Raw genomic sequence first — 26,629 nt, forward strand, 5'->3', positions numbered from 1 at the left:
CTTAGTTGACTTCCTTTCGCTGTGGTTCTTTCTTGAATAATACTTTCCATATCTATTAACTGCACTGTATTTCATCATGCCGTTGACATCATTCATCACACAAAAGCTCCACTGATGACCTTCAAAAACAGTTTCCTCTAAACAGTATCTGCATACTGATGAATCATAATAAGAAAAATGTTAATTGCTACTTCTATTTTGAAATCCATTTAAATATAATAATAAAGAAAAGTTGTACTAACATAATCAGAAGGTAGAACGCTTGATGTATTTTCGAAAAGGAAACAAATATATTCTTTAGTGTCCAAAGATGAGCCAAGGTTTTCCTAGACAAACTGATATTTCACATAATTCAAAAATAGATAGGCCTAGTAATCTTATTTGTGATTTTGTGAACTAAGCTTAGCTCAACTTGTTTGATTCCTTGTGATGGAATCTATCTTCCCGGGTTTAAATCCTCAGCTTGATATGGGTGCATATTTGTTTCGATTAAGGAGACATGTCAATCAATAGCGATACACCTATTATGAAATTTGTCATTCGCAAGATTTATCATCTCATTAGGATAGGGTGGCGCGTGTATGAACAACTTTTTTAATTGAAATCGTTTAGAGGCCCACATATTCGTTTGAGTTTCAGATTTTGGAATTCAAATTATTGTATCTTCAATGGCCTCATATGTTGACCTGGTCAATACCATAAATGTAGTTGATTTTTCTTTATTTGAGGTAGTTTAGAGTCAAAATATCTTTAGAAGCTTTTAGATCAATTTTATTTTTGTATCTTTTCAACAGGCCTGCTGCTTATAATTTCTCACCAAAGCTAAAAAAGGAAAGGTTATCCTATTCCAATCACTAATATGCTTTGTAATGGGATGGTAAGGAAGGCTTGCTTGCATTGAGCGTGGAGATTTTGAATTTGAATCTTAGGAAACACACATGTATATTTTTTCGAAAAGGAAAGATTTTATTAATTCACAATCATTACACACATGCGTATTTCTCATGACAAATCACACAGCATCTGACTTGCAACCACATAGTGGACTTTTCACATAATAATAAAAACTTTGTCTCTATGTTTTTGTCATTTTTTTTGTTTCCTAAAAATCATTTACAGAGGGTTACCTAAGTCATCCGCCTCTAAAATCCATTTATAGAGGAAGGCCTACCTCTGTAAATGATCACTAAAGGTAGGACTTCCTCTAGAAAAGCATCCAGTTTACAGACTTTTGAGGTGCGGTAGGTGAAAAAAACACATCTCAATATTGATTTCATCCGTCTCTATAAATATATTTTATTGTAGTGTTGTACGTAACATATCTCTTGTCAAATCCATTTTGTAGTAGTGTGCTAAGTAACGTATCCCTTGTACTCTCTACAACAAACCAGGAATCATCCAAAACCAACGTATCCACACACTCCACAAACAGTGCCAGCAAAAAGTTACAAAAGTTTTCTTCCAAATTTTCGTTTGTAGATGTATGCCAAGATACAATTGCCAAACTATTCATCTACTAGGGGTGTGTTTGGTTTGAGAAATGAGATGATCCATCTTCTTCTCACTATGAAACTCTTTTGTTTGTTGTGAAATAGAATGGGTTAATCCATCGCCACATCATTCCTCACATGCTAATAATTAGTATATGAATAAGGAATTGGTTGATTCTACCAAAATTTGTGGGCGATGATCTTATGATGCACCACCTCATGAGCATGGAGTGATGCACCACCTCATGAAGCATGGAGCGATGCACCACCTCACGAAGTATGGAGTGATTCGATAAACCAAACACACCAAATCTGCAATCTATTACTGTTTCATGCTAATTTCCTTTTTTCTGCTCACAAAATTCTATTTATTCTCAAATTTTGCATGAGCATGCATCTTTGTACCATCTACCCATCCATATTTTTGGTTTATCTTTTTATGCACATTTTGATGGATTTTTTGACGTGGGAGCATGGGAGCACCTAAGGAGGTTGGAGCACTAGATATAGGGGGTGTTTGGTTGAGCTGTGGCTGTGGGCAAAAGCTGCTGTGGGCTGTGAGCTGTGAGAAAGCTGCTGTGGCTGTGAGCTGTAGAAAAGCTGAAAGCTGTTTGGTTAAACAAGTATAAAATATATCTTCTATCTTTATCTCTCTTAAAACAACTATGGAAGAGCTTTTTATTCCACCAATTTTAAAAAGCAGAAAGCCAAAAGCCAAAAGCAGGGTCAAACCAGCTTTCAAAAATGAACTACGGAAAAGCAGCTGCTTCTGAAAAAGCAGCATCCAAAAGCACGCCCTTTGGTTGAGCTTTTGGCTTTTGGGGCCAAAAGCCAAAGCCAAAAGCTCAACCAAACACCCCCATACTCTCCTGGGCCACACAAACTCAATCAATATCTATATCTATATCTATATCTATATCTATATCTATATCTATATCTATATCTATATACTATAACAAAATTAATCCCCACTACATGTTCTATCTCTTCATGCAAGGTGTCCACATCATTCCCACTAAGTCCCCCCACTACTTTGCAATCTTTTCATGCAAACTAACTATCCATGTCATCCTTTATTAATTGAAAAAATTGCTAGGCTGGTTCTTCACCTTAGTGAATTGGACACAGGCCTACCCTAACACCTTGGTTCTCCCAATGGCTAAAATAATGTCACACCACATTCCTTGTAAGGTAATGATATAGGGACCAAGATACCAAAATCCAACATCTTCTGCTTTGAAAACTTTAAGCTAAACATGAATGGTTTATGGAAAGAAGTCCAGAACACATGGAGTCAACCATGCCATTGACCCAATGTTGTTTCTATTCTCTCTACTAATCTCAAACTCTCAGATACTCACTAAAGTCTTGGAGCAAAAGCTTGTCTAATCTCAAGCTTCTCATCACAAATTGTAATAAAGTGAATTTTTACATTGACTCACTAAAGGATAGTAGAACTTTGTTCAGCCCAGAATGGAACCTAAAGTATATAGTCAAAGAGCAGTTGACTACCCTTCTGAATACAAAAAATGTCCATTGGAAGAAGAGGTGCACAATGAACAAAATCAAGTTTGGAGATGAGTGCACTAGGTTTTTTCATGCAATGGCCACTATATCTTATAGAAAGAACTCAATCTCACAACTACTGAATCACCAAGGCATTTGGATCCAAGATCATGATGGCAAAGCATGACTCATATGAAATTCTTTCAAAACCAAAATGGGAGTAACCTCAAACTCATTAATGCATTTTGACCTCTCTGCTCTCTTCCATTCAGCCATTGATCTACAATAGTTAGTGGAACCTTTTCTAAAGGAAGAAATTGATCAAGTAGTCAAAAAAATGTCCCCTGATAAGGCACTAGGACTTGATGGTTAATTTCAATGGCCACTTCATGAAAAAATGCAGGAGTATCACAAAGAATGATTTTTATAGACTATGTGATGACTTCTATAATGAAAGTGTGAATCTTGAGAGCATTGACAGTTCACTCATCACTTTGGTCCCAAAAACAAATAGCCCTATGACACTAAAAGATTTTAGGCCAATTTATGTACTCAATGATAGCCTGAAACTTCTAAGAATCTCCTACTCGATCATCTGTAGCTAGTCATTACTAGATTAAATCATCAAAATCAATACAGTTTCATCATGACAAGATCTATCCAAGACTACCTAGTATGGTGCTTTGAACATATACATCAATGTCCACAACCAAGAAGAGAGGTAGTCATCCTCAAACTTGTTTTTGAAAAGGCTTTTGATACTGTGGAACATGGTACAATTCTTCAAGTGATGTGGCGCATAGGTCATCCAAATAAATGGATGAGTTGGATTGAATCATTGCTTTCCTGCTGAACATCCTCAGTGATCTTAAACAGAGTCCCATGTAAAAATTTTAAATGCAAAAGAGGAGTGCACTAGGGCGACCCCCTCTCCCCCTTATATTTGTCTTAGTGGCTAAAAACTATTATAGATATTTAGTAACAAAGCGTAAATCTAATCCTCATCTAAGCACCAATTCCATAGGGAACAAGAGATTTTATGATTATTAAATGATGACACACTCCTCATTTTACATGTTGATGCGGCAATTAGCTTGCCTCAAGTCTCTTCTACATACCTTCACAGAGTCCACAGGCCTAAGAGTAAATTACAAGAAGTCCCATATCCTACCTATCAATGTCTCAAGGGAGAAAATGAGTATTCTAGCGAACACATTTGACTTTCAAATTGGTAAAATACCCTTCACCTACTTGGGCCTCCTGATAGGAACAACCAAGCCATGCATGGAAGACCTAACTCCTTTTTGATGGATACAATTAAATGCCATCTCACTGCAAATGATCAACTCCATCATCACCCAACGGTGACTTATGCCTTAAGCTCCCTCAATCTACATTTAGTGGTAATAGATAATATTAATAGATCTCAAAAGCAATGCCTATGGAGAGGAAATGATACTAGCAAAGAAGTAGGGAATATGGATGCCTGGCCATTAGTCTGATGGTTTGTGCCATGACATGGCAATGGTATAGGGTGTAGGGGCCTCCTTTTCCTATACACTTAAATTGAAAACAAAGTGCTAAGGGGACCTCCCCCATAGTTTTTTACTTCAAGAAAGTGATATGGGGAGTATCATTGTTGGGTTAGGCTACAACTCGGCAATGGTATTCCTCTGATGGTTCATGCCTTGTTTTGGCAACAGCTAGCAAGACCCATCATTGCTGAAATCCCTTTGCTAGCTCTGACTCTAGTAGTGATGTTAGGTTTAGTCCTAACAGTGATCCATGGATCTGAAGTAATGACTATCTAGAAGGCATCAACTTCTCCAAAACTTCTACTCTTGTCATCAAACAAGCCACCATCCACATTATGCCAACTTTATCCCAATCCTAGAACTTGGCTTCTCATCAATTTAATCCCAAAAAGTGTCTTCATTTATGATTTTGTTATTGAGATTGTTTACACTTAGAAACTTTGGGCTTCCTTAGGGCCTTGAGTCCATGAATGACATGAAACAAGAACCTTGTCTATAATTCAATCATTTCACCTCTCATACCTTCTCCCTTGGCTTTAACTGAGTCTAAATTTGGCACCTCCATGTTCATCCTTTTGCAAGAATTTTGATCTGACACATATGGTTGGCTTCATTATTGTCATGGTTGCCATGTCATCCCTCCTCATTAAGTTACCACCTCGTTCACTCATGAGTTCATTATGACTAATAGGAGCATGTGATTCACTTCTTTATCCACATGTACCTCACACATAGTATTGATATCTACTACCTCTCTCAATGCCATGCTAGAATGACTTCTTACAACTCATATACCACTCCTATTGACACCTAGGTCAAGCTACCTGCTTCGGATGCCCTCTATTTTTATCCTACTCAGTGTTGTAGCATCCCTAAAGCCATGTAGTATCTCACTTTCAAAATGTCCAACATTTGCTTATGTTGTACAAGTCTTGTAGCCTACACCTATGTCATACCACCCCCTATGTACTTCATTGTTTACTTAGATGTCAATTGGCTTGGTTCTTCCAAGTCAATGTCAATCTACCACATGGTGCTTAGGATACATCCATATAGACTGTTCATGATGATCCAACTAAAGTTGCGAGTGTTGGCACATGCTCTACTAGCTAGCTAGCTAAAGTGGCCCCTTCTTGCATTGGACCCATGCTGGATGGAACAAACCAATGCCTGTGGGATGCCAGAAAAGCTACAACACCACCAATGATAGGTCCACATTAACTCCTCAAACAAACCAGCAACGGTTCTCACGGTTACGTTACCATCTATTATGTAAATATCCTAGTCGTTTCCTTTTTGGTAGTACACTATATGAAATGAACTAAAATGACACCAATATCCTAGCTAATGGATGGAATTGCTAACTAGTAATACAATTCATATCAAAATATATGAAGAGACGGGTGGCAATAATAGTTACCATGTCCTGACAATGTGGATCTGACCTGGTTGTATGGGCGATGAAGTGGGTCACAATTGTAGATGAATACTATGATAGAGGCAACATAGTGGATATAGCAAATGGGCGACAAGATGGATCCGGTAGACAAGGCCACGAGGCAGCCAAAGCTGTAGGAAAATTGGCATTAGGGTTGCTAGAGAGGGTGACAAGGCCAAAATGCCTCATCTACCTATGTAAAAAGTAGGCGAAAGAAGAAGACCGGTCGTTTGTACAATACCTTAGGGAATATGGTCCCCTTCAATGCTAGTATGGAGACAGATCCAACGCAGAGGCGCCAAAGGTCAATCGCCCCTTCTAGCAAACCCCACTGTGGTTCAAGGAGCTTGGAAGAGCTCTGGACACCGAAACCCAAACCCGATGGCAACAATAGCGATGGCGGCGGCGGCAGTGGCGATCAACGATGAAAGAAACCCTAGCAGCGAGAATGGAAAGGGGTCCCTTCTATATATAGCATATAGTATGAGAGGATTTAGTCACATACCCCCAAGTGAGGCCTTTAATACGGCTGTCTACCTAATTTGGGTCGCCACATGAGGAATAAGAGCAATGCGGCCCAATAAACCCATTTATCTAGTTTTCACATTTTTCTCATCGTGGTTAATTTATTATAGCCTAAGTAACCTAATGTTCTAGTTTCATAGGAAAATATTCAAATTAAATAAACTACTTCCAACTTAGAAATCAAAACCATTCTAGCTTAAATTAAAAAGAAAAATTGGTTCTATAGTACTGAAAGAACATCGTTTTTGAAAAATACCATCGAAAGACTACCATATCATCGGGAAAAACTCTCTGGCAGAGGCTGGGCGGAAGTCGTCGCTGGGGTCGCAGCAACGCTCATGCAACTAATGGCCGTTCTCAGCATTGCGGGTACTGTAGCTTCCACAGGGCCACATGCTCCTGTGTCGTGTCCCTTCTCTCTCCGTGGAAGTCAAAGGTTCAAAAAGCAGTGTGTGAGTCCATCTCGGAGCTCCACAGCTTTCCTGTGGCACAGAATGGAGCCCGGCGGCCTGCAAAACCAGAGCTCGCGCTCGGCAGCCCACACGACCGGACGTTCCCCACGTTGTGGAGCTCGTGCCCAGCAGCAGTGTCATGCGTCCACCGCGCTGTCGAGCTCGTGCCCCGCGTCCGGTCCTTGCTCCCAGCAAAGCCCACACCGGCGGCCGGCGCTCGCACTTGGTGGAGCCTGCGTGCTGCAGCGCTCGCGCCCGGCAGCACACGCCCATCGAAGCTCGCTCATGGCCTCGTCAGCAAGCAGCAGCAGCCCACTGGCGCCCCAAGTGCCACCGCCTCACCCTCGTCCGCGATTCACGACAAGCTCTCCAGCCCGCCGTGGATTCTTTGCTCAAGGAAGAAGAAGGGGATTTGATTGTCTATCACGCAGCCTGGCAAAGAAGGGAAGGACGGATGACTAATCACGGTGCTATCTCCAAATGTGACGGAATGCTAGTTAACGGACTATTCTTGCAATGGTAGTTTACGTGACAGACATCTTTGTATTTTCTGAAAACGGTGTTCTTTTCGGTGCTCTAGAACCAATTTTTCCTTTCGACCCAACAGTTCTATCATATTTTGCTTTCCGTTTTTCTCCTTGTCTTTAAGTGTATTATGTTTATATCATAATCCTTTCAACATATTTTCTAATAGCTACAACAATTTTTCCCCATCCTACTAGTAATTTCAATTTAATGCTTTTGAATTGATGTAACTTAAAAAATGTCTCAGCTTTCACTAGGAAAATGTTATGCCTTAAATATGAGTATTCATGATAAATATTGTTACATCAAAAATAAAAAATGTCAGGAAAAAAATTATAATGTGGCCATGATTCAAATAATTTCATCATTAAGTTGAGTTAGATGAATACCTCTGTTTACTACTTCTATTTCGGCATCAATTTGGCATTTGTTTATTTCTCGCAAAAGTGAGGCCGAAATTGGATCATCACGAGGCAAGACTTGGCTAAGTCATAAGACACCAAAATTGGATCATCACGAGGCAAGACTTGGATTCCCCGAGTGCCCTTATTCCCATATATATGTAGTGTAGTGATTTGGCAAGTCAACTGCTTCTCCCCTTCCAACCTGGAGAAACAACTCCAGAAGGGGAATGAACATCTCGGACCATAAAGAGTTGGAGAGCAAGTCCTAATTCACCTCCCACTCAATTTTAGCCACAATCACGTGAAACAAAGCACCCCTGAATTCCCGACAAAGTTAGCAAGTACTCATACTGTATCACTCACTGCAGTCAGTTTAGCCACGCTGCGGCAGCAAGCACAAGCCTTAACATGTCAAGTTCTCAGCAAAACTATTTGTCCCAATAAAGTTAACAAACATTACGCTCAATTTCGCCCTATTGATTTCCAATTGTTGCCAAAAGGCCAGACAACAGACAAGTGCCCAAATTATAAAGAGTTCAAGTACTCATACTGAAAGCGAAGTTTCAAACAATGAACAAACGGCCTTTGCCAACATCAGACTCCCTTGCAACAAAAATCCCTACACTGCAATGCAAAATTTACAGGCCCTGGTATCAATCACTGATCAGAGAAAAACCAGTCATCATTGGGAGTTAGGGAGACAAGGCAACACAACACTACATTACTATTATGAACAAAAAGTTGCCTGCTCATGAGTCCTGTACAGAGCCTGAAACTCTGAAGCAAGTCTCAGAGCAGCGGTGGCGAGGAAGGTGCTGGCGGACGCTTGCCAAGACTCAAGTTAAGGTCCACTTCCCCACTAACTTCTGCCCTTGGGGCCCATCCAATCTGTTCCTGACGCACCGGAAACAGCTCCAGGCAGGCTTCAGAATCCACGCCAGGCTCGCCATGTCCCACGGACACGAAATCAAAGGCCTGTGAGGCCTCACACCTGGCGTCAGGGTTCAGTGCAGAAGACACAACAACAGTGCTGCTGCCTGTGACAGAATCAGTCATCGCAATCACTTCTGGCACTGGGAATAACACTGCACCTTCATTGACCATCTCCTGGATAAGTTGTTGAGATCTGGGTGTCCGGGCAGTGACAAATCCAAAAAGCTTTGTGGTGGAAGGTTCTGAGTCTGGGTGGGCTTGTTGGTTGCCATGCTCAACAGGTATAGCAGCACTTGATTGTTTGGTAATACTTGTGGCATCCCACTGAGGTGAAGAGGTGAAGTCTTCTTGCTGCTCCGCATCTCCAGGAGCATGTAATTTACACTCAGTTCTTGGATGCACAGAGCTGTTTGATCCAGCTTTTGAAGAGTCCGGCTTAGCAGGGGACCAACCGCTACTAAGTGAGGTAATGCCTTCACTCGTGGCAACTTTCATAGTGTGATTTTGTACCTCAGGGTGACCCTTCACCTGCAGCTGATCCTCAGCATCCACAACATGCTTCACATCAAAAGTTTCTTTGTCCGATACCTCATACAATGCTTCATCTTGTTGGTCCAAAAGATTATGTTCTTGATGTTGCCCTTCCCCTGTCGCATGCGCTGAACCATCTTGCTCTTCAACATGAGCACCATTGTCAAGAATATCTTTTCTTTGCCTAAACACTCCCCACAGGTAGTGCTTCCCCTGGAAAACTGAAGTTCAAAAGAATTTGATCAGTAATAGGAAAAGGTCAGCAAAATATTCCAATATAAGACAAGAAAATATCAAAAGCAATGCTGGTTCATATGAAAAGGGTTTTGTTGACAACCAAAAATGTCCATTTTGTGAAGTTGTCAAAATGTGAAACGGACTTCACCATTGCGTTCCTCTCGTCGAGACGGTCAAAAAACATATATGGAACGTCTAATTCGAAGTCCGGATGAAGAAGTTATGCCCTCGGAAAGATGCCTCGTTGTCGGAAGTTCCGACCTAAGTCGGGACTTCCAACTGTCGGAAGTTCCGACGGGTGTAGGGACTTTCGGGAAGCCTGAAGAAATTTGCTCGAGTGTCTGGGGTTATCCCTACGTCGGGAGTTCCGATAAAAGTCAGAAGTTCCGACTGTCGGGAGTTCCGACCCAACTCGGGGCTTCCGATATACCTTACAGAAAATCATGTTCGGATCTAGTCTTTTGGATTCTGATCCGAACTGTTCCAAACTCATAGGAAACTTGGAAAATAAGCCTTAGAGAGGTTTCCTACTGGGATAAGACCAACCCCCTCTATATATATGAGAGGATCATGGCCGACTGAGTTCCCATCTATCCAATCGTCAAACAAATCAATCTGCTACCTCTACTCCAACCCTTTTGCCCTCTTCTCCAACCCCCATGCTGTTCATCCCTTGATCCGACGATCAAAGATGGCGTCCTAGGCTTGCCGGCCGACCTAGGGCAACCCGACGACGTCCTTGCCCTGACGGGGTCCCTCCCGGGCGAGAGCTTCTACGGTTTCTTTGCTAGTTTGCCGGAAAACTAGCCGGTTCTTCGTCACGTAAGCACGTTGGTTATCCTTTGGTGGTTTGCTTGTAAACCTCTCCATTCTTCACCACGAAAGAGTGACATCCTCGCTGCGTTCTTCGGTCTGTAGCGGCCCGGGCGTCCAAGGCCCTATTGGTGTTTGATTTGGATCACTTCCGACGTCAACACACTTTTTGGCGACTCCGCTGGGGACGATTGGTTCGGCTATCTCTTATAGCCGATCTCTCTGACCTAGCCTTACTCCTCGTTGATCTATCTTCTTGAGCTCGCCATTACCGGTGCATCTGGCCCAAAAGGCCGATCGCATCTGGTTTTGACCCCTTGTGATCATGTTTGCGATTTTACAACAAGTTGCGCTGCTTATCGAAAAATTCAGCAAGGCGGTCAAGTTATAAATCATGAAGTACCAAGGTGTTGCATCACAATATTACTACAATCACCCTGAGGTACAACTTGCAAATGCATCTTCTGATCCTAATAGTTATTTTGCAAGTTCTATGAGCTCTCATGTTGGTGTTGCTAGCTGTAATGATACTAGATATGTTACATCAGCTAATACCTTTGTTAATGCTCCTCATCATACACATCATAATTATGAATATTATGGTCAAGAGCCAATGCATGTTGTAAATTTTCGAGTTTTGATGCTTTTAGCAACATAGAACACGTAAATTGTTATTCATCGGCTATAAGTTCACAATATGTGGTTCCACCACAAGACATGTCGATGAATGAGAGAATTGGCTATAACAATGCTAATTATTTAGCCAATTGCTCTAAAAATTCAGCACCATATGCCAATGCTCATATTCATAATTCGACTCCATATGTTACTCCCAACTCGAGCCGGATTAATGAAAATTCAGCAAGGTGTTTAAGTGCTAATACTTATGATTTGGCTTCACATGTTACTAGTAACCATAGCCGAATCCACAAAAATTAAGCACCTTATGCAAAGATCAATGCTCACAATTCGGCTTTGTATTTCGCTCATGACCATAACCGAATTAGTGAAATTTCAGTAAGGCATTCGAGTGCTAAAACTCGTGATTCGGCTCCACATATTGCTAATAATTGTAGCCGAATCAATGAAAATTCAGCAATGTGTGCACTTGCAAACAATCATGAATCGGCTTCATTTGTTGCTCTCAAATCAAGCCAAATCGATGAAGATTTAGCCCATGCTAGGAATCCATATGGTTCCTCTAAATGGAAGATACCCACTTATCATAGACCGTACCCATTATGCTATGATTACTTAAAAACTCCTAATGGTTGGTGGGTACCTAACTTTTATGAATTTAGTGGTGAAGATGATAAAACCACTATGGAACATATTAGTATATATCTCTCATAGATGGGTTTTGCTGGTAAAGAAGACTATATGAGAGTGCAAAATTTTCGTTTACCTCTCACCGATATTGCCTTTGCATGGTTTACATCTTTGCCGCGATGTACTATTGGTTCATGGTCTCAATTAGAGGAGCAATTCTATGAATACTTTGGAAAGACCAATGAGAAAAGGCCGATCACAGTTGAGTCATTGGCTAAAAGAGGATTGCTAGTGGGCATGAAAGAAATAATTGATTTGGATGTAAGCAAAGGTTCGGCTACAAAAGCCAAACAATACAATATCGTTTCCGAATCAATCACATCTCAAAAAACAAGTCTTGCTACAGAAAAGCATGGAAAACGTCAGAAACCAGTTAGACTTGATTTTTCACGAGCCAAAGGGGTTACACACTTATCTAGTGATTACCGCATCATTGATGGAGATCAAGCCCCTACAAGCAACAAAGGAGGGCTGCCTGCCTGCTCAGAATCAGCTGAGCCGATTTCAAAGTCAGTTGAGCCGATTGCTGCCTGCCCTGAGTCAGCTAGGCCGACTACCTCCGCCGCCTTCCCTGAGTCGGCTAGGCCGACTTCCCAATCAGCCAAGCCGACTGCCCCTGCTAGTGCCCAAGTCGGCCTAGCCGACTTCCAGTCGGCTAAGCCAACTTTCTCGGTCTCGGCAGCTGCCAATGCATCTTCAGATGATTCGGCACCTATTGTTGATCATTCTCTAGAGATGAAGAGCAACATCATGCAAATCAAGGACGTGCACTTTTCCAACATGATCAACAAGGTAGAAAATACAAATATTTTGCTCAAATTCCAATCTAGTCATACTATTTCAATTTCTGCATCTATTAGAGATATCCTTAGTTATTGTAATAGACCGATTGAGAATAGCAATTTATTTATTGATGATAAAATAAGTTCAGATTCTATCAGCCAAGACATTGTTCCATATGGCAAGGCCGATAGTGGTAATTCGTCAAAGCTAAAGCTTCCTGTAAGCAATAGCAAATGTGTGGCCGAATGGATTGATAGTAAATCCGATCCATTCGTTTGCCTAGCTTTAAAGCCGACTCCACAAAAGAATCGGCTAAAGAAATCAAAGTACACCTTTGACTTTACTTTTTGTGATTTGACTTTACTTTTTGTGATCATGTCTTTAATGTCTTGCTCAAGAATTATTTTATTAGAATCATTGATCACAATGCTTTGCCATCTGTTAAAAATTTAGAAGAGCTTACATATTGCAAATGGCATAATTCATCTGATCATAATACTTCTGATTGCAATGTGTTTCGTTGAGTCATCCAATCAGCCATTGATAAAGGACGATTGAGATTTTCTGAAGCTCAACACATAGACCAATTGGATTCAATTGGTCTTATGGCAAACAGGTTTCGAATCGACTTGCATTAGCCGATTCACTCAAAGCTCAAAGCTTGAACGCCCAAGAGAGAGATGTAGAGCCCTCAAGTGAAGGCAAGGTTGTTGTTGATGAATTGCAAATAGAAGATATTCCAGAGGACAACAAAGTTATCACAGTTCCAGAAGACACTGGGGGGCAGCTGAAATATCTCCAAACAAAGCAAAAGCCGATTGATCTCGTTGAGCAAGGGGAATCGGCTAAGGATCCTCCTTTGGAGCATGTCTGTCAAGATGGGGAGGAGGATGCTAGTAAAGCTAATGGAGGTAAAGGTCGTGGCAAACAAAGAAGTAAAAGGCCGAAACTTATCTTCGAGGAACTTCTAGATAAATATGAGAAGATAGGAGAAGCAAATATCACCAATCGGCCAAAGGTCTATTCATCAAAATTGCCTCCAAAGTGCAAGTCTCAAGAGTGAAATGGGCAAGGAGATAAACCTCACGCAGCAGTAACATATTCTCCTTTTAAGCAGCCAATTCCCATGTCGTATGGACCACAACCCACATATTTTCATCCTTATTTATCTTGGGGCTGGTTTGATCAAGAGGCACATGTTACATCACATTTTAGGCCACAATATCTAGAGTATGTAGCTCCTAGACATTTAAAGAGATCATCATCTTCTAAAGACCGTTTTGATCAAAATCGATCTGGAGCTCAACCAAAGAAGGTGGTAAAACAAGTTTACCATGTGAAGTATGATGACCGAAAGAAGAAAAGTTCAGATCTGAATTCAACTATTGAAAAACCGATTACATTGCTGAAAAATTCGACTATTGATGACAAAGAAGTGAGAAAATCATCTATTGATATTGTAGGTGCCAAATCTGAACAAAAGAAGGTGGGAGTGCCCAAAATTAAGATAGATTTGCCGCTGTCCAAAACAGAAATAAAACCGATATGCTCAATCGGTATACCAAAGTGGCAAGAAAACAAGCTACAAAAGCTTAGTGCTGAGAAGCTAAAAGAAAAAAGCTTGACATGGGTTCCCAAAGCAAGTATTCAAGCTCAGAAGGATGACGTTCAAGCAAGTGGTGCAACGAAGGCAAAGAAGAGAAAGAGATTGAAGAAACAATTGCCAAGTTGGAGGTTTGCACCAAATCATCAAAATCATTTGGTCATGGCATCATCCATACTCTCTGCCTATGCCTATGTGAAATTCATCCCCTGGTATGCATGGTTATCCCTCAGCTCCTTATTTTGATACTTGGTGCGGATCTTTATGTTATAGAGGGTTGCCAAATTATTTTACCTACCAATAATCGAGAGCCGAAATATTGTGTTTTGGCTATGCATATTTATGTGGATGAATTCATATGGCCGGTATTTTGATATCGCCCTTAGTGTAAAATATAGTCGATGAATGCTTGCAACCATCGTGCTATTAGAAAGCCCCCATGGAATTTACTTTGATGGCCTTAAGGCCCGGGGGGCATGATATATGCATTTTGATTTACTTCATGGATGTGACAATATGATTAGTCGGCTTGCAAATAAGGCCAAGGTGTTGGCATAATCATTATTTCTCACAATGGTGCTATTGGAGACATCAAGCCATTAAAATTATATCTGCACCAACATTTAAGCCGAATGTGAAGTTTTCTTATTCGGTTTGGTCATATTGCAATCCATGGAGTATAACATGTTGAAGCCTATGGTGATTCCTTGCTGGTGGTACAGCAAGTTGATAGTGAATTTCAATATTTAGAAGGGTCACTAAGAACTTGTCTTGATATTATTGACTATTTTGCTAAATTCTGAATTCGGCATATTCCGAGGCATGAAAATCAAAGGGCCAACATGTTAGCTCAACAAGCATCTAGCTATGATGTCAGTGGACATAATTTCCATATTCAAGATCAGCCGATGCATGAAAATTTTAATTTTTCCTGCGTAGGTACAGGCCAGTCGGCTAAGCCGACTGACCAAGTCAGCTCAGCCGACTACTCTTCTGCTATGGCCAAGTCGGCTAAGCCGACTGCCCTAGTCGGCCAAGACGACACCTCCCAATCGACTAAGCCTACCAGCCCTGTTGGCTCAGCCAACTCCCCTGTGACGAGCTCGGTCAATTCGCCCGAGAAGCTGTCAAATCAGCCCGATATAACTTCTAGTGATGTTGGGACCGATTTAGAAGATTGGAGGACTCCCTTGTTGAGATATCTACGTGATCCACGTGCCAAAATTGATAAAATTGTTCGGCGGAGCGTTTTCAAATATGTATTGCATAATGAGCTCTATCAAAGAACCGCCGAAGATTTGCTGCTTAAGTGCTTGGGATCAGATCAGGCAAGAGTGGCTATGGGAGAAGTCCATGAAGGCATCTGTGGTATGCATCAATCGGCCCCGAAGATGAAGTGGTTATTGCATAGAGCCGGTTTCTATTGGCCTACTATGATGGCCGATTGTTTTCGCTACTTCAAAGGTTGCGAAGAGTGCCAGAAGTTTGAAAATATTCAGCTTGTGCCTGCTGCTGTGCTTCATCCTATCATCAAACCAAGACTTCATTGGCCAAATATATTCCCCATTTTCGAAGGGACACCGATTTGTGTTAGTTGCTACGAATTACTTTACTAAGTGGACTGAGGGAGTTTCTTTGAAGAACATGACACACAAGGAAGTAATTGAGTTCATCACTAAGCATATTATTCATAGATTCGGCATCCCTCAAACGTTAACTACAGATCAAGGGACATCGTTTGTGTCCAAACGAGGTGAGGGAATTTGCCGAATTATATAAGATCAAGTTGCTCAATTCATCTCCATACTATGCTCAAGCCAATGGCCAAGCTGAGTCTAGTAATAAGACTTTGATCAAGCTCATCAAAAAGAAAATTGAGGAGAATCCAAGAAGATGGCATGAAGTTTTGTTTGAGGCTCTATGGACACATCACATTTCAAGGCATGGTGCTACAAAGGTTACTCATTTTAAGTTAATATATGGTCAAGAGGCCGTGTTGCATGTTGAAGTAAATTTGGATACATACAGGCTTGCTAAACAAAATGATTTATCAGCTATTGTGTATTATGATTTAATGATGGATAATATCGATGAGGTGACTGATGTGAGATTAAAAGCTCTCAAGGAAATAGAGAAAGATAAAGCCCGAGTTGCCAAAGCATACAACAAGAAAGTCAGGAGCAAATCCTTCCAAGTGGGAGAATTGATGTAGAAAACCATACTACCAATTGGATCGAAGAGCAATCAGTTTGGCAAGTGATCACCGAATTGGAAAGGTCCTTACAAAGTGGTCAAAGTTATATTCGGAAATTTATAAGTGCTAGAGACATTGCAAGGTAAACATCTCACGAGAGCATTCAACGAGAGGTATTTGAAAGGGTACTTTCCAAGTGTTTGGTAAGAAGCCTAAGTGCTCTCCAAACAATGGCCGATACATGTATCGCCCTTAGCCACTAAGCAGCCGATGAGATGAGTATCGTCGCTGTTTGGTTTTAATTTATTTGATTAAGTGTTTTCAGGTTTATGCATCATTCACCTGAAAACAGGGGCACATGTTGACAACAAAAAAATGTCCATTTTGTGAAGTTGTCAAAATGTGAAACGGACTTCACCATTGCGTTCCTCTCGTCGAGACGGTCAAAAAACATATATGAAACATCTAATTCAAAGTCCGGATGAAGAAATTATGCCCTCGGAAAAATGCCTCCTTGTCGGGAATTCCGACTGTCGGAAGTTTTGACGGGTGTCGGGACTTCCGGAAAGCCTGAAGAAATCTGCTCGGGTGTCTAGGTTATCCCTACGTCGGGAGTTCCGACAAAAGTCGAATGTTCCAACTGTCGGGAGTTCCGACCCAAGTCAGGACTTTCGACATATCTAACAAAAAATCCTGTTCAGATCTAGCCTTTTGGATTCTGATCCGAACTGTTCTAAACTCGTGGGAAACTTGAAAAATAAGACTTGGAGAGGTTTCCTACTAGGATAAGACCACCCCTCTCTATATATATGAGAGGATCATGGCCAATTGAGTTCCAATCTATCCAATCGTCAAACAAATCAATCTACTACCTCTACTCCAACCCTTTTGCCCTCTTCTCCAACCCTCATGCTGTTCATCCCTTGATCCGACGACCAAGGATGGCACCCTAGGCTTGCCGGCCGACCTAGGGCAACCCGACGACGTCCTTGCCCTGACGGGGTCCCTCCCGGAGCTTCGACGGTTTCTTTGCTAGTTTGCCAGAAAACTAGCCAGTTCTTCGTCACGTAAGCACGTTGGTTATCCTTTGGTGGTTGCTTATAAACCTCTTCGTTCTTTACCACGAAAGAGTGATATCCTCGCTGCGGTCTTCGGTTCATAGCGGTCCGGGCGTCCAAGGTCCTATTGGTGTTTGATTCGGATCACTTCCGACGTCAACAGGTTTTAAATATGAAAAGAAACGGGTGTTTGCATAGCAAAATTTTTTTTGGAGGGGGGGGAGGGGGATGGCATTCTCTAACTGCGACACTTACGATGATATTGTTCTGGCAATAGGACAGAGGGGAATATCAGTAACTCCGCAATACCAACAGTAACCTGTAAGGCATCATCACTCTTGATAATTCTGTTAAGTCTGCTTAAGTCCTCATTTTGCCTGGAATGAAATGACAATATCAGTAATCCACAATCACATTGAGTATGGGAAGAGGAAATAATTAGTGAGAAACACACATCGGACTATGTGGGAGGAAAAATAACCCAATGCTTTCATCAGTAGGTCCCGAAGATATCCATCTCTCTGGCCAGGCTTGCAACCGAGAGAGCGTCCTTACTTCAACTACTTGCTGCAACAATCCTGACAATTCATGAACTCTTTGGCACGCTTTGTTTGACAAGTGCGCATCCAACTTAAGAAACACTTCGTTGTCTATCTTAAAGACACCACTGTTCAAATTAAAAAAGAATGCATCACATTTTTTATACAAAAAAGAAGAATATCACTTTTTTCAAAGAACAAACAAATATTACTATGATTCACAGAAGAAAAAATAGTGTACAATTCATCACATGTTATACAAGAATATTACTTTGGTTCAGAGAAGAAAAAGATCATCTAACATACCTCCAAACAGGTTCATCAAGGGGTTGCAAACAAATATGATATTGTTGATCGGCACGTTCTGAATCAGGTCTGGATTGGTGACAATGGTAGGCTGCAACTGGAGTTAGTGACACCATCTTTGCACTGTCATTTGAAGACCACTTTGAGGCATTGTTCAGAGCATACTCATCACCTTCGATATCCTCTTCATCTTCATTTTCAACTATGTATCTTCTCCTCTGCTTCATTGGCCTACCATTTATGAGATTTTGGTCATTTATGTCTCCAGTTTGTACAGCCTCTTCCACATAATATTCAGTGTTTATCCGATGCTTCACCATTGGTTCATTACACTTAAGAGGTTGATGATTGACATTTTCCTGCTGGACGTCTTCAGCCTTGTCTTCTTCTTCATCTTCATCGTCATCAGTTAGAATGAGACGTCTACGCTTTTTTGGGCTGTCCTTTCTCAAGTTTTGAACAGTATCTGAAATTTCAACTTCTGTAGCACTAGCCTCATGAGCGAATTCAGTTTTTGAAGAGATCTCTAAGGATGAAGTTGAATACACTTGATCTGTTGTTAGTGATTGTGGAGTTTGCATTGATTTGCGGACTAACCCTTCCAATGGTTTCAACACATGAGATTGACCAGTGTCTCCTAATGTATAACCCAGGGCATTCATAATTACAGGGGTAGGCTGCTTAACACCTTTCGATAACGAAGCTGAGCCAACCTGTCCTATTGAGAGGTTCAACTGCTCTGTACAATTCGAAGAATGTTTAGACCTTATACCTCTTCTATTGATGCCTTTGCCTCTCATATTTGACTTGTTCCTAATGCACTTCTTTCGCAAAGACTTTGCCCTAGAAGAATGTTTTTTCTTTAGATTTGCACCTACAACCGTAGACTTCCTTTTTTGTTGTCCCGATGTCCCTACAACCGTAGCTGACTCCAGTCTCTTGGTAATTGGCTGCTGTGATGTAGAGTCAAATCGAGCATGATTTGATGGCCTTTCACTTGACACCTTCTCTAGAGACCTGCTGTGAGAACCTTCATTATGCCGTTGTTTGCATTCATCACAAAACCAGCCCTCTAAAGTTGCATGAAAGAGAACTTTGTCCAAACAGTACCTGCACCAATGATGAATTCATGAAAAGGATGGCCTATCTTTTAGATTCAGAAAAGAAAGCTAAACATGTAGTACTAACATAACTAAACTGCAGAAGTAGCGCATTTAATGTGATCTATGATAAAAACTTTCAAAAGAGAACAAATCTCTCTACTTAATGAAATGACCTGCAGTTCTCCTGCTTAGTTCGAGGGGAAAAAAAGAAGAAATCTATTGTTGACTATGCCCATTAACAAGGCAAACACAAATATTGGATTCAACAAAATATGTTCAAAGGTACAGATATGGCTTTTTATATATCAAGTGGTAATAGCACACTTCAGAAAACAGAGGTACCAGGTAATTATTTGTTCCTATTATTGCAAAGTTAATAATTAGGTATCCTTAGTATGAAAAGGCACATACTGGTGTGTATGACCTCCCTTGCAGTCACTGCAACATAACAGGAGACGTTCAAAACCAATAGCTCCACACACTTCACACACAGCATTCTGCAGAAATGCCAAGGGGTTAGTTAACAAACGATTAAACCATAAAATAGTCTGATAGCATTATCATATTTTCTGATACAACATCCAAGTTCACTAGTTATGATATACTAGATGCGTATGCCATTGATGATTAAAGACCAGTTGCAACCAATAACATTTGGATGGGTTGTTTGTGTGCAACATAAATTAAGAAACACTCAAGATAGGTGCCCTCCATTGAACCTTTTAATGGCCACATAGTTCACAAGTGCTAGAAGTTAAAGTCTCGGAAAACCATAGCCCAGTCCATTGAATCTAGCTGTGTGTATAGTAACAATTAGTTTGATCTAGTGTGAGCATAGCAGTGAGGCCATCATCTAGATAGATTTTGTTTGAGTGAGCTAGAATATAGTTACTTGTACAATCTCAAACTTAAGCAAGCTCAACACAGCAAATTTAGAAACCAAACCAGATGTAAAGACCAGGTACTCAGCCAACAAAATCTAGCTGATCTCAAGTATATCAAACCAAATATAAATAAAAAAATAGTATAGTAATAGGGACTAGAATGTTGGGAGTTAGATAAACATCACATTGAAACATTTGTCTGATACTGAATATAACCTAGTTTATAAAAACCATATGAAAATATAATAATGACTAATTTGGAAAGAAAAGATGGTTGCGCCGCTGCGGCAGTAATATGCAAAATGGAAACACTCTACCATACAAAGCTCAAAAAGATCATGAGGCCATATCAGTGTTATCAGATCGGACGACTAATCATGATTAGTCGTCCTTATTGTAACATGAGGCCAGATAAGGGTCCTCGATAATTACCTCGACTACAAAATTAGTCGTCCGACTAATGGATGACTAATCATGATTAGTCGTCCGATAAGGCCATCCAAACGACTAACTGAGTCAGCCCAAGAAATTTATATGGTGGGAAGAATTTGGCCCACCCTTAGCTGGCCCATTAGGTTTATAGTATATATGGCTCCTGTTTTTTCCACTGCGAGGGCTATTTTTATTAGGCTCTCGCTTTCGCTCGCCTCTCCCTCGTTGGCTCCTGCCCCTGCCCCCGCCTCTCGACCACCAGCGCCTCCACCACCACCTGCGCCTGGGCTCTTGGCTGCCTACAGCTCCACCCGCCTCTACCCTGTTGATGCCTCCGCCTCCGCCCGCTTCTCCCCTACCAGCGCCCTCTGCCTCTCCCCCGTCAGCCCTCATGCCTTCACCCGCCTCTGCCTGCTCCCCCGCCGGCGTCTAGAGGACCTGACCTGAAGCTACAACTTTGAGCATCCTCCACGATCATCAAGATGATCCCCCACTCTTCCATTTGCCAATTTATGATCACCTTAAATAATATTTTACTTTCCATCATAAAGCCCCTTCATTGAATTCCGTTGCAAGGGTTGGTAGGTCCCAAGCCCTGGTAAAGGAGGAGGGTTATGATAGGCGTGGCGAGCCAACGTTAAATCTAGCCATTCTAATGGAGATGAAACCCGAAAGAAAACCGTTGGGGCGTAACCCTCTTAGCGACGCGCCATATCGGAACCTGGGTATGGTGTTAAATGGGCAAGGGCCGGGTCGACACCCCCTTGGTGACGTGCCGTGTCGCGATCTGGGCATGGTGTCGAGTGAGCAAGGATCGGGTCGTCGCTTCCTTAGTGGCGCGCTACATCGGCGCTCGGGTGTAGTGAAAAATGAGCAAGGGTCTTCGCATCTGAGTACGGGTGCGAAGAGTAAGGAAGCTAGTCGAACCAACTAGGATCCGTTTAGGTAGTTGGAATGTAGGGTCGCTTACAGGTAAGTTAAGAGAATTAGTTGATACCGCGACTAGGAGGCGTGTAAATATATTATGCGTTTAAGAGACTAAATGAAAGGGTCAGAAGGCGAAGGAGGTGGACAATACAGGTTTCAAGCTTTGGTACACAGGGACAGTCACGAATAGAAATGGAGTAGGGAGTTTTGATTGATAAGAGCCTCAAGAATGGTGTGGTGGGAGTGAGAAGGCAAGGAGATAGGATTATCTTAGTCAAGCTTGTCGTAGGTGATATGGTCTTGAACGTAATTAGTGCGTATGCCCCCCAAGTAAGCCTTGACGGGAGTGCTAAGAGACAGTTCTAGGAAGAATTAGATGGCCTGATTAGAGCTGTACCTAGTAGTGAGAAGCTTTTTATAGGAGATCTTAATAGGCATGTAGGTACTACAAGCGTATGTTTCAAGGCAGTTCATAGAGGTTTTGGGTATGGTAGTAGGAATCAGGAAGGGAAGGAAGTTCTGGACTTCGTGGTAGCTTTTGACCTGATGATAGCCAACACTTTCTTTAGAAAGAGAGAATCTCATCTAGTGACCTTCAGTAGCGGACAACACTCTAGCTAGATTGACTTTGTCCTCGCAAGAAGGACAAACAAGCACGCTTGGAGGGACAAACAAGCACGCTTGGGTTGCAAGGTGATACCAGGGGATTGTGTTGTTTCTCAACATAAGCTTTTGGTGGCAGACTTTCGTTTTTAGGTGCATGCCCATAGGAATAAACAAGCTAAGATTGAAAGAACAAAGTGGTGGAAACTAAAAGGGAAGACGTCAGAGGTATTCAGGGAAAGGGTTATCAAAGAGAGCTCTTGGAAGGAAGAAGAGGACATAAACAACATGTGAGAGAAGATGGCAACCAACATTCGGAAGGTGGCCTCAAAGGTGTGTGGAGTAACCAAAGGAAGTAGAGGCGAGGCTAAAGATACTTGGTGGTGGAATGAGGAAGTCCAATGGGCTATTAAGGAGAAGAAAGAATGTTATAGACGCTTGTACCATGACAGGAGTGTGGACATCACAGAGAAGTACAAGGTGGCAAAGAAGACTGCAAAGCGAGCTATAAGTGTGGCAAAGGGTTAGAGCGTGCGAGGATCTTTACCAACATTTGAGTACGAAGGAAGGAGAGAAGGACATTTATAGGATGGCTAGGGTTCGTGAGAGAAAGACAAGGGACTTCAACCAAGCTAAGTGCATTAAGGATGAAAGGGAGCATCTCTTGGTGAAGGAGGATGAGATCCGACATTGATGGCAAAAGTATTTTGACAAACTGTTCAATGGTGAGAATACTGACACAACCTTTCAGTTGGATGACTCTTTTGATGACACCAATAGACGCTTTGTGCGTAGAATCCAAGAATCTGAGGTCAGAGAGACGTTGAAAAGGATGAAAGGAAGTAAGGCGATGGGACCGGATGGTATCCCAATCGAGGTGTGAAGATGCCTCAGGGACATAGCTATAGTATGACTAACCAAGCTTTCTACCATATTTTTCGATCGAACAAGATGCCTGACAAGTGAAGAAGTATATTGGTATTGATCTACAAGAATAAAGGGGATATTCAAAGTTGTACTAATTACCAGGGAATTAAGTTGATGAGCCATATTATGAAGCTATGGGGGAGAGTTATCGAGCATCGCTCGAGAGCAATAACGCGGGTCTCTATGAACCAATTTGGTTTCATGCCCAGAAGGTCAACCATGGAAGCCATTTTCTTAATAAGACAAGTCATGGAGCGGTATAGGAAGAAGGACCTACACATGGTTTTTATTGACTTGGAGAAGGCTTATGATAAAATACCAAGGAATGTTATGTGGTGATCTTTGGATAAACATAAAAACCCAACAAAGTACGTCAGGCTCATTAAGGACATGTACAACAATGCTGTGACTAGTGTTCGAACAAATGATGGAGACACGGATGACTTCCCGATTAGGATAGGACTACATTAAGGGTCAGTTTTGAGCCCTTATCTGTTTGCCTTAGTGATGGATGAGGTCACAAGGGACATACAAGGGGACATCCCTTGGTGTATGCTTTTCGCGGACGATGTAGTGCTAGTTGATGAAAGCCGGACATGAGTGAATCAGAAACCAGAGTTATGGCGGGAGACTTTGGAGTCCAAAGGTTTTAGACTCAGTAGAACTAAAACTGAGTACATGAGATGTGACTTCGGCACTACTACTCGGGAGGAGGAAGACATTAGTTTGAAAGGTCAAGTAGTGCCTAGGAAGGATATCTTTCGATATTTAAGATCAATGCTACAGATAGACGGGGATATTGATGAAGATGTTAGCCATAGAATCAAAGCAGGGTGAATGAAGTGGCGCCAAGCATCTGGTGTCCTATGTGACAAAAGGGTACCACAGAAGCTAAAAGGCAAATTTTACAGGACAGCGATTAGACCTGCTATGTTGTATGGTGCAGAATGTTGACCTATGAAAAGACGACATGTTCAACAGATAAGTGTCGCGGAAATGCGTATGTTGCGTTGGATTTGCGGTCATACAAGAAGGGATTGAGTTCGGAACGATGATATACGTGATAGATTAGGGGTAGCACCAATTGAAGAAAAGTTTGTCCAACACCGGTTGAGATGGTTTGGACATGTCCAACGGAGACCTCCAGATGCACCAGTGCGTAGTGGAATCCTAAGCCAGGATAGTAACGTGAAAAGAGGCAGAGAAAGACCGAAATTGACTTGGGTAGAGGCAATAAAATGAGACTTGAAAGGATGAAATATACCTAAAGACTTAGCCTTAGATAGGAGTGCTTGGAAAACAGATATTCACGTGCCTGAACCTTGATGGCTTCTGCTGGGTTTCAACTCTAGCCTACCCAACTTGTTTGGGACTTAAAGACTTTGCTGTTGTTGTTGTTGTTGATTGAATTCCGTTGCAAGTCAGATTCAAAACCACAGCCTGAAGAGCCAAACAAGACTCCAGGCACCGAAGGCTACTTTTACAGCATGGAAGTATTTATGTAACAAACAAACTATGCAACACGCACACACACAAACAAATGCCTCTTATGCCTCCCCTCTAGGGCTCGCGTAAATAAATGGCTCTCGCACATCTTCACCACCTCCTAGAGTCTCACCATCTTCTGCGCATTTACTTAGCACCTCCTTGACACCTCCTCAAAGCTTGCCTCCCTATTTAACTGACCCATCACTCTGACCTACACAAGTCCTAGTCCTTTCCCCATACTTTACCTTCTTGATACTATGAACAAAAAATAGTGATACAAACTTTTCTACAAACACATGTTGATACCTAACCTTAATCATCGGGGCTGCTATCATTAGTAACTATTAAGTACTGTTTGGTTATTTTCGACAATGAACCACTCACGTCAGTAAGCTTTCACATTTTATCAACTAAACTGTAGTCGTTTTGTGTCAGGATTTATTTTGAACAAGACCAATATGTAGAAATTAAACCATACTTCATTTGCACGCCTCACTACAAAGTTAGGAACAAAAGAAAGTTGCTCTGTTTGTTGCAAAGGTAGCACCTGATGCTCTATTGGCCCATCTGTAGGCTAATGACATGCGGAGGCATGAACTTGACTCCACTAATCATGGTTCTAATAGAGTCCACACCGAATGCATCGATGGGAAGTCGATGCCCATACTCCATAGATTCAATGCCAGAGTACAAAAACTAAAGGAATAGTACAGGACAACAATGCTCCTCCCAACAGTGACCGCCAAATCCGGGACCATCCAAATCAAGGTGGGGACCATGCTCAAATGTCCGGTGTCCACGCACAACCAGTCCGCAAGAATTCGTCTGTCGGCTCCGGGACGACATCGGCAACCAAATTCGCCCGGTCCACCATTTTTTTCGGGAAGAAGCAATAATTAACAAAGACAGGCGGAGGAACCGCGAGCGAAGGGATTGGAAACGTACCATTGTAGCCCCGACCAGCCTCTCCCCTCCGCTAACAAGCACCAGTTAGCCTCAAGACGGAATCCCCAAGAAATCGAATCCGGCGGAAACCCCAAAAGCCCGAGGGCCTAGTGGAGGCATGAAGATATTTCGAAGGCACCACCAGCTCCACCCCTCTCCGAGCGCAATGCTTCCAACGGCCAAAGATCCTCTTGAACCCTACTGCTCGGCGTCTCGGCCACTCTCTCTCTCTCTACTCGAAAGAAACCAGGAGAGGCAGACGATGGGGGAGAGGAGGAAGGCAATAATGGTGCCTCGGCGGTTTTCTTGGTTGTCAGAGGGAGAAGGGCCTCGCAGGTGGCGCAGTAATCGGAGGATTAGTAACGGGTGTGGCGGCGTGGTTAAGGCGGTGCGAGGAGACAAAGCGAGAGAGACAGGGGTGGGCGGCGTGGGGGGGTCTGGGTCGCTGGCCACCGTCGGATCCGGCGTGGGACGGTGATTACTGATTAGGGCCTTGTTTACATTCCAAGTTTTTTCACTCTCTCTATCACATTAAATCTTTGGACACAGGCATAGAGTATTAAATGTAGATAAAAAATAATTAATTACACAGTTTGATTGTAAATTACGAGACGAATCTTTTGAGCCTAGTTAGACCATGATTGAACAATATTTGTCAAATACAAACGAAAGTGCTACAGTGCCCAATACTGATTCCCAACCACCGTCTAAACAAGGCCTAGGCACGGGATATTTCCGCATTTGTGGTGGGCTCGCGATGCAATGGTTCTGGAGAGTTCGCTCCCCATCTGAAAATAATAATAAACAATTGGAGGTAGATAACGAGCGAGGAGGTTGCCCGTTTGGGAAATACGTGACCCATCTTCCTCTTTCGTGACGCCCTCTTATGTTGTCTTTCCACCGTGCTAATGTTGTCCTCTCTCTCACCCCCGCCCTAGCTTCCACCGCCCGCGCCCGTCGGCTCCCATTGCCTCGCCGCACCGCCTACCTCCTGCCACCATCCCTCCCTCCCCTAACCTCCGTAACGACGCCTCCACGTCCTCGCCCTCGCCCCCACCACTGGCGCCCGACGACTCCCGCCACCTCATCGTGCCACCCGTCTCCCGCCGCCGTGCTCTC

At 42.3% G+C, this 26,629-nt stretch overlaps 1 protein-coding gene across 1 annotated transcript; it reads right to left on the minus strand.

Annotated features, from left to right (window-relative positions):
- Positions 1-8,319: 8,319 nt before the first annotated feature.
- LOC136504771 (ASI1-immunoprecipitated protein 2-like) lies at positions 8,320-25,869 on the minus strand. The gene is made up of 6 exons (XM_066499767.1): positions 25,511-25,869; positions 19,716-19,801; positions 18,202-19,311; positions 17,811-18,023; positions 17,612-17,733; positions 8,320-9,560 (listed from the first exon to the last, which is right to left on the minus strand). The coding sequence occupies exons 1-6, from the start codon at positions 25,511-25,513 to the stop codon at positions 8,665-8,667; spliced, it is 2,430 nt and encodes an 809-aa protein (XP_066355864.1). The 5' UTR covers positions 25,514-25,869; the 3' UTR covers positions 8,320-8,664.
- Between the last annotated feature and the right edge of the window lie 760 nt (positions 25,870-26,629).

This window comes from Miscanthus floridulus, chromosome 14, assembly GCF_019320115.1.
Source record: "Miscanthus floridulus cultivar M001 chromosome 14, ASM1932011v1, whole genome shotgun sequence".
Lineage (NCBI taxonomy): Eukaryota > Viridiplantae > Streptophyta > Magnoliopsida > Poales > Poaceae > Miscanthus > Miscanthus floridulus.

Bases quoted from the DNA above. Each gene is read 5' to 3' on its own strand.
- LOC136504771 (XM_066499767.1), bottom strand. The intron at 18,024-18,201 runs GTATGTTAGATG...TAATTTGAACAG, and splicing joins CTTGATGAACCTGTTTGGAG to TGGTGTCTTTAAGATAGACA. The intron at 9,561-17,611 runs GTAAGTGTCGCA...TTTGAACTTCAG, and splicing joins ATTGCCAGAACAATATCATC to TTTTCCAGGGGAAGCACTAC.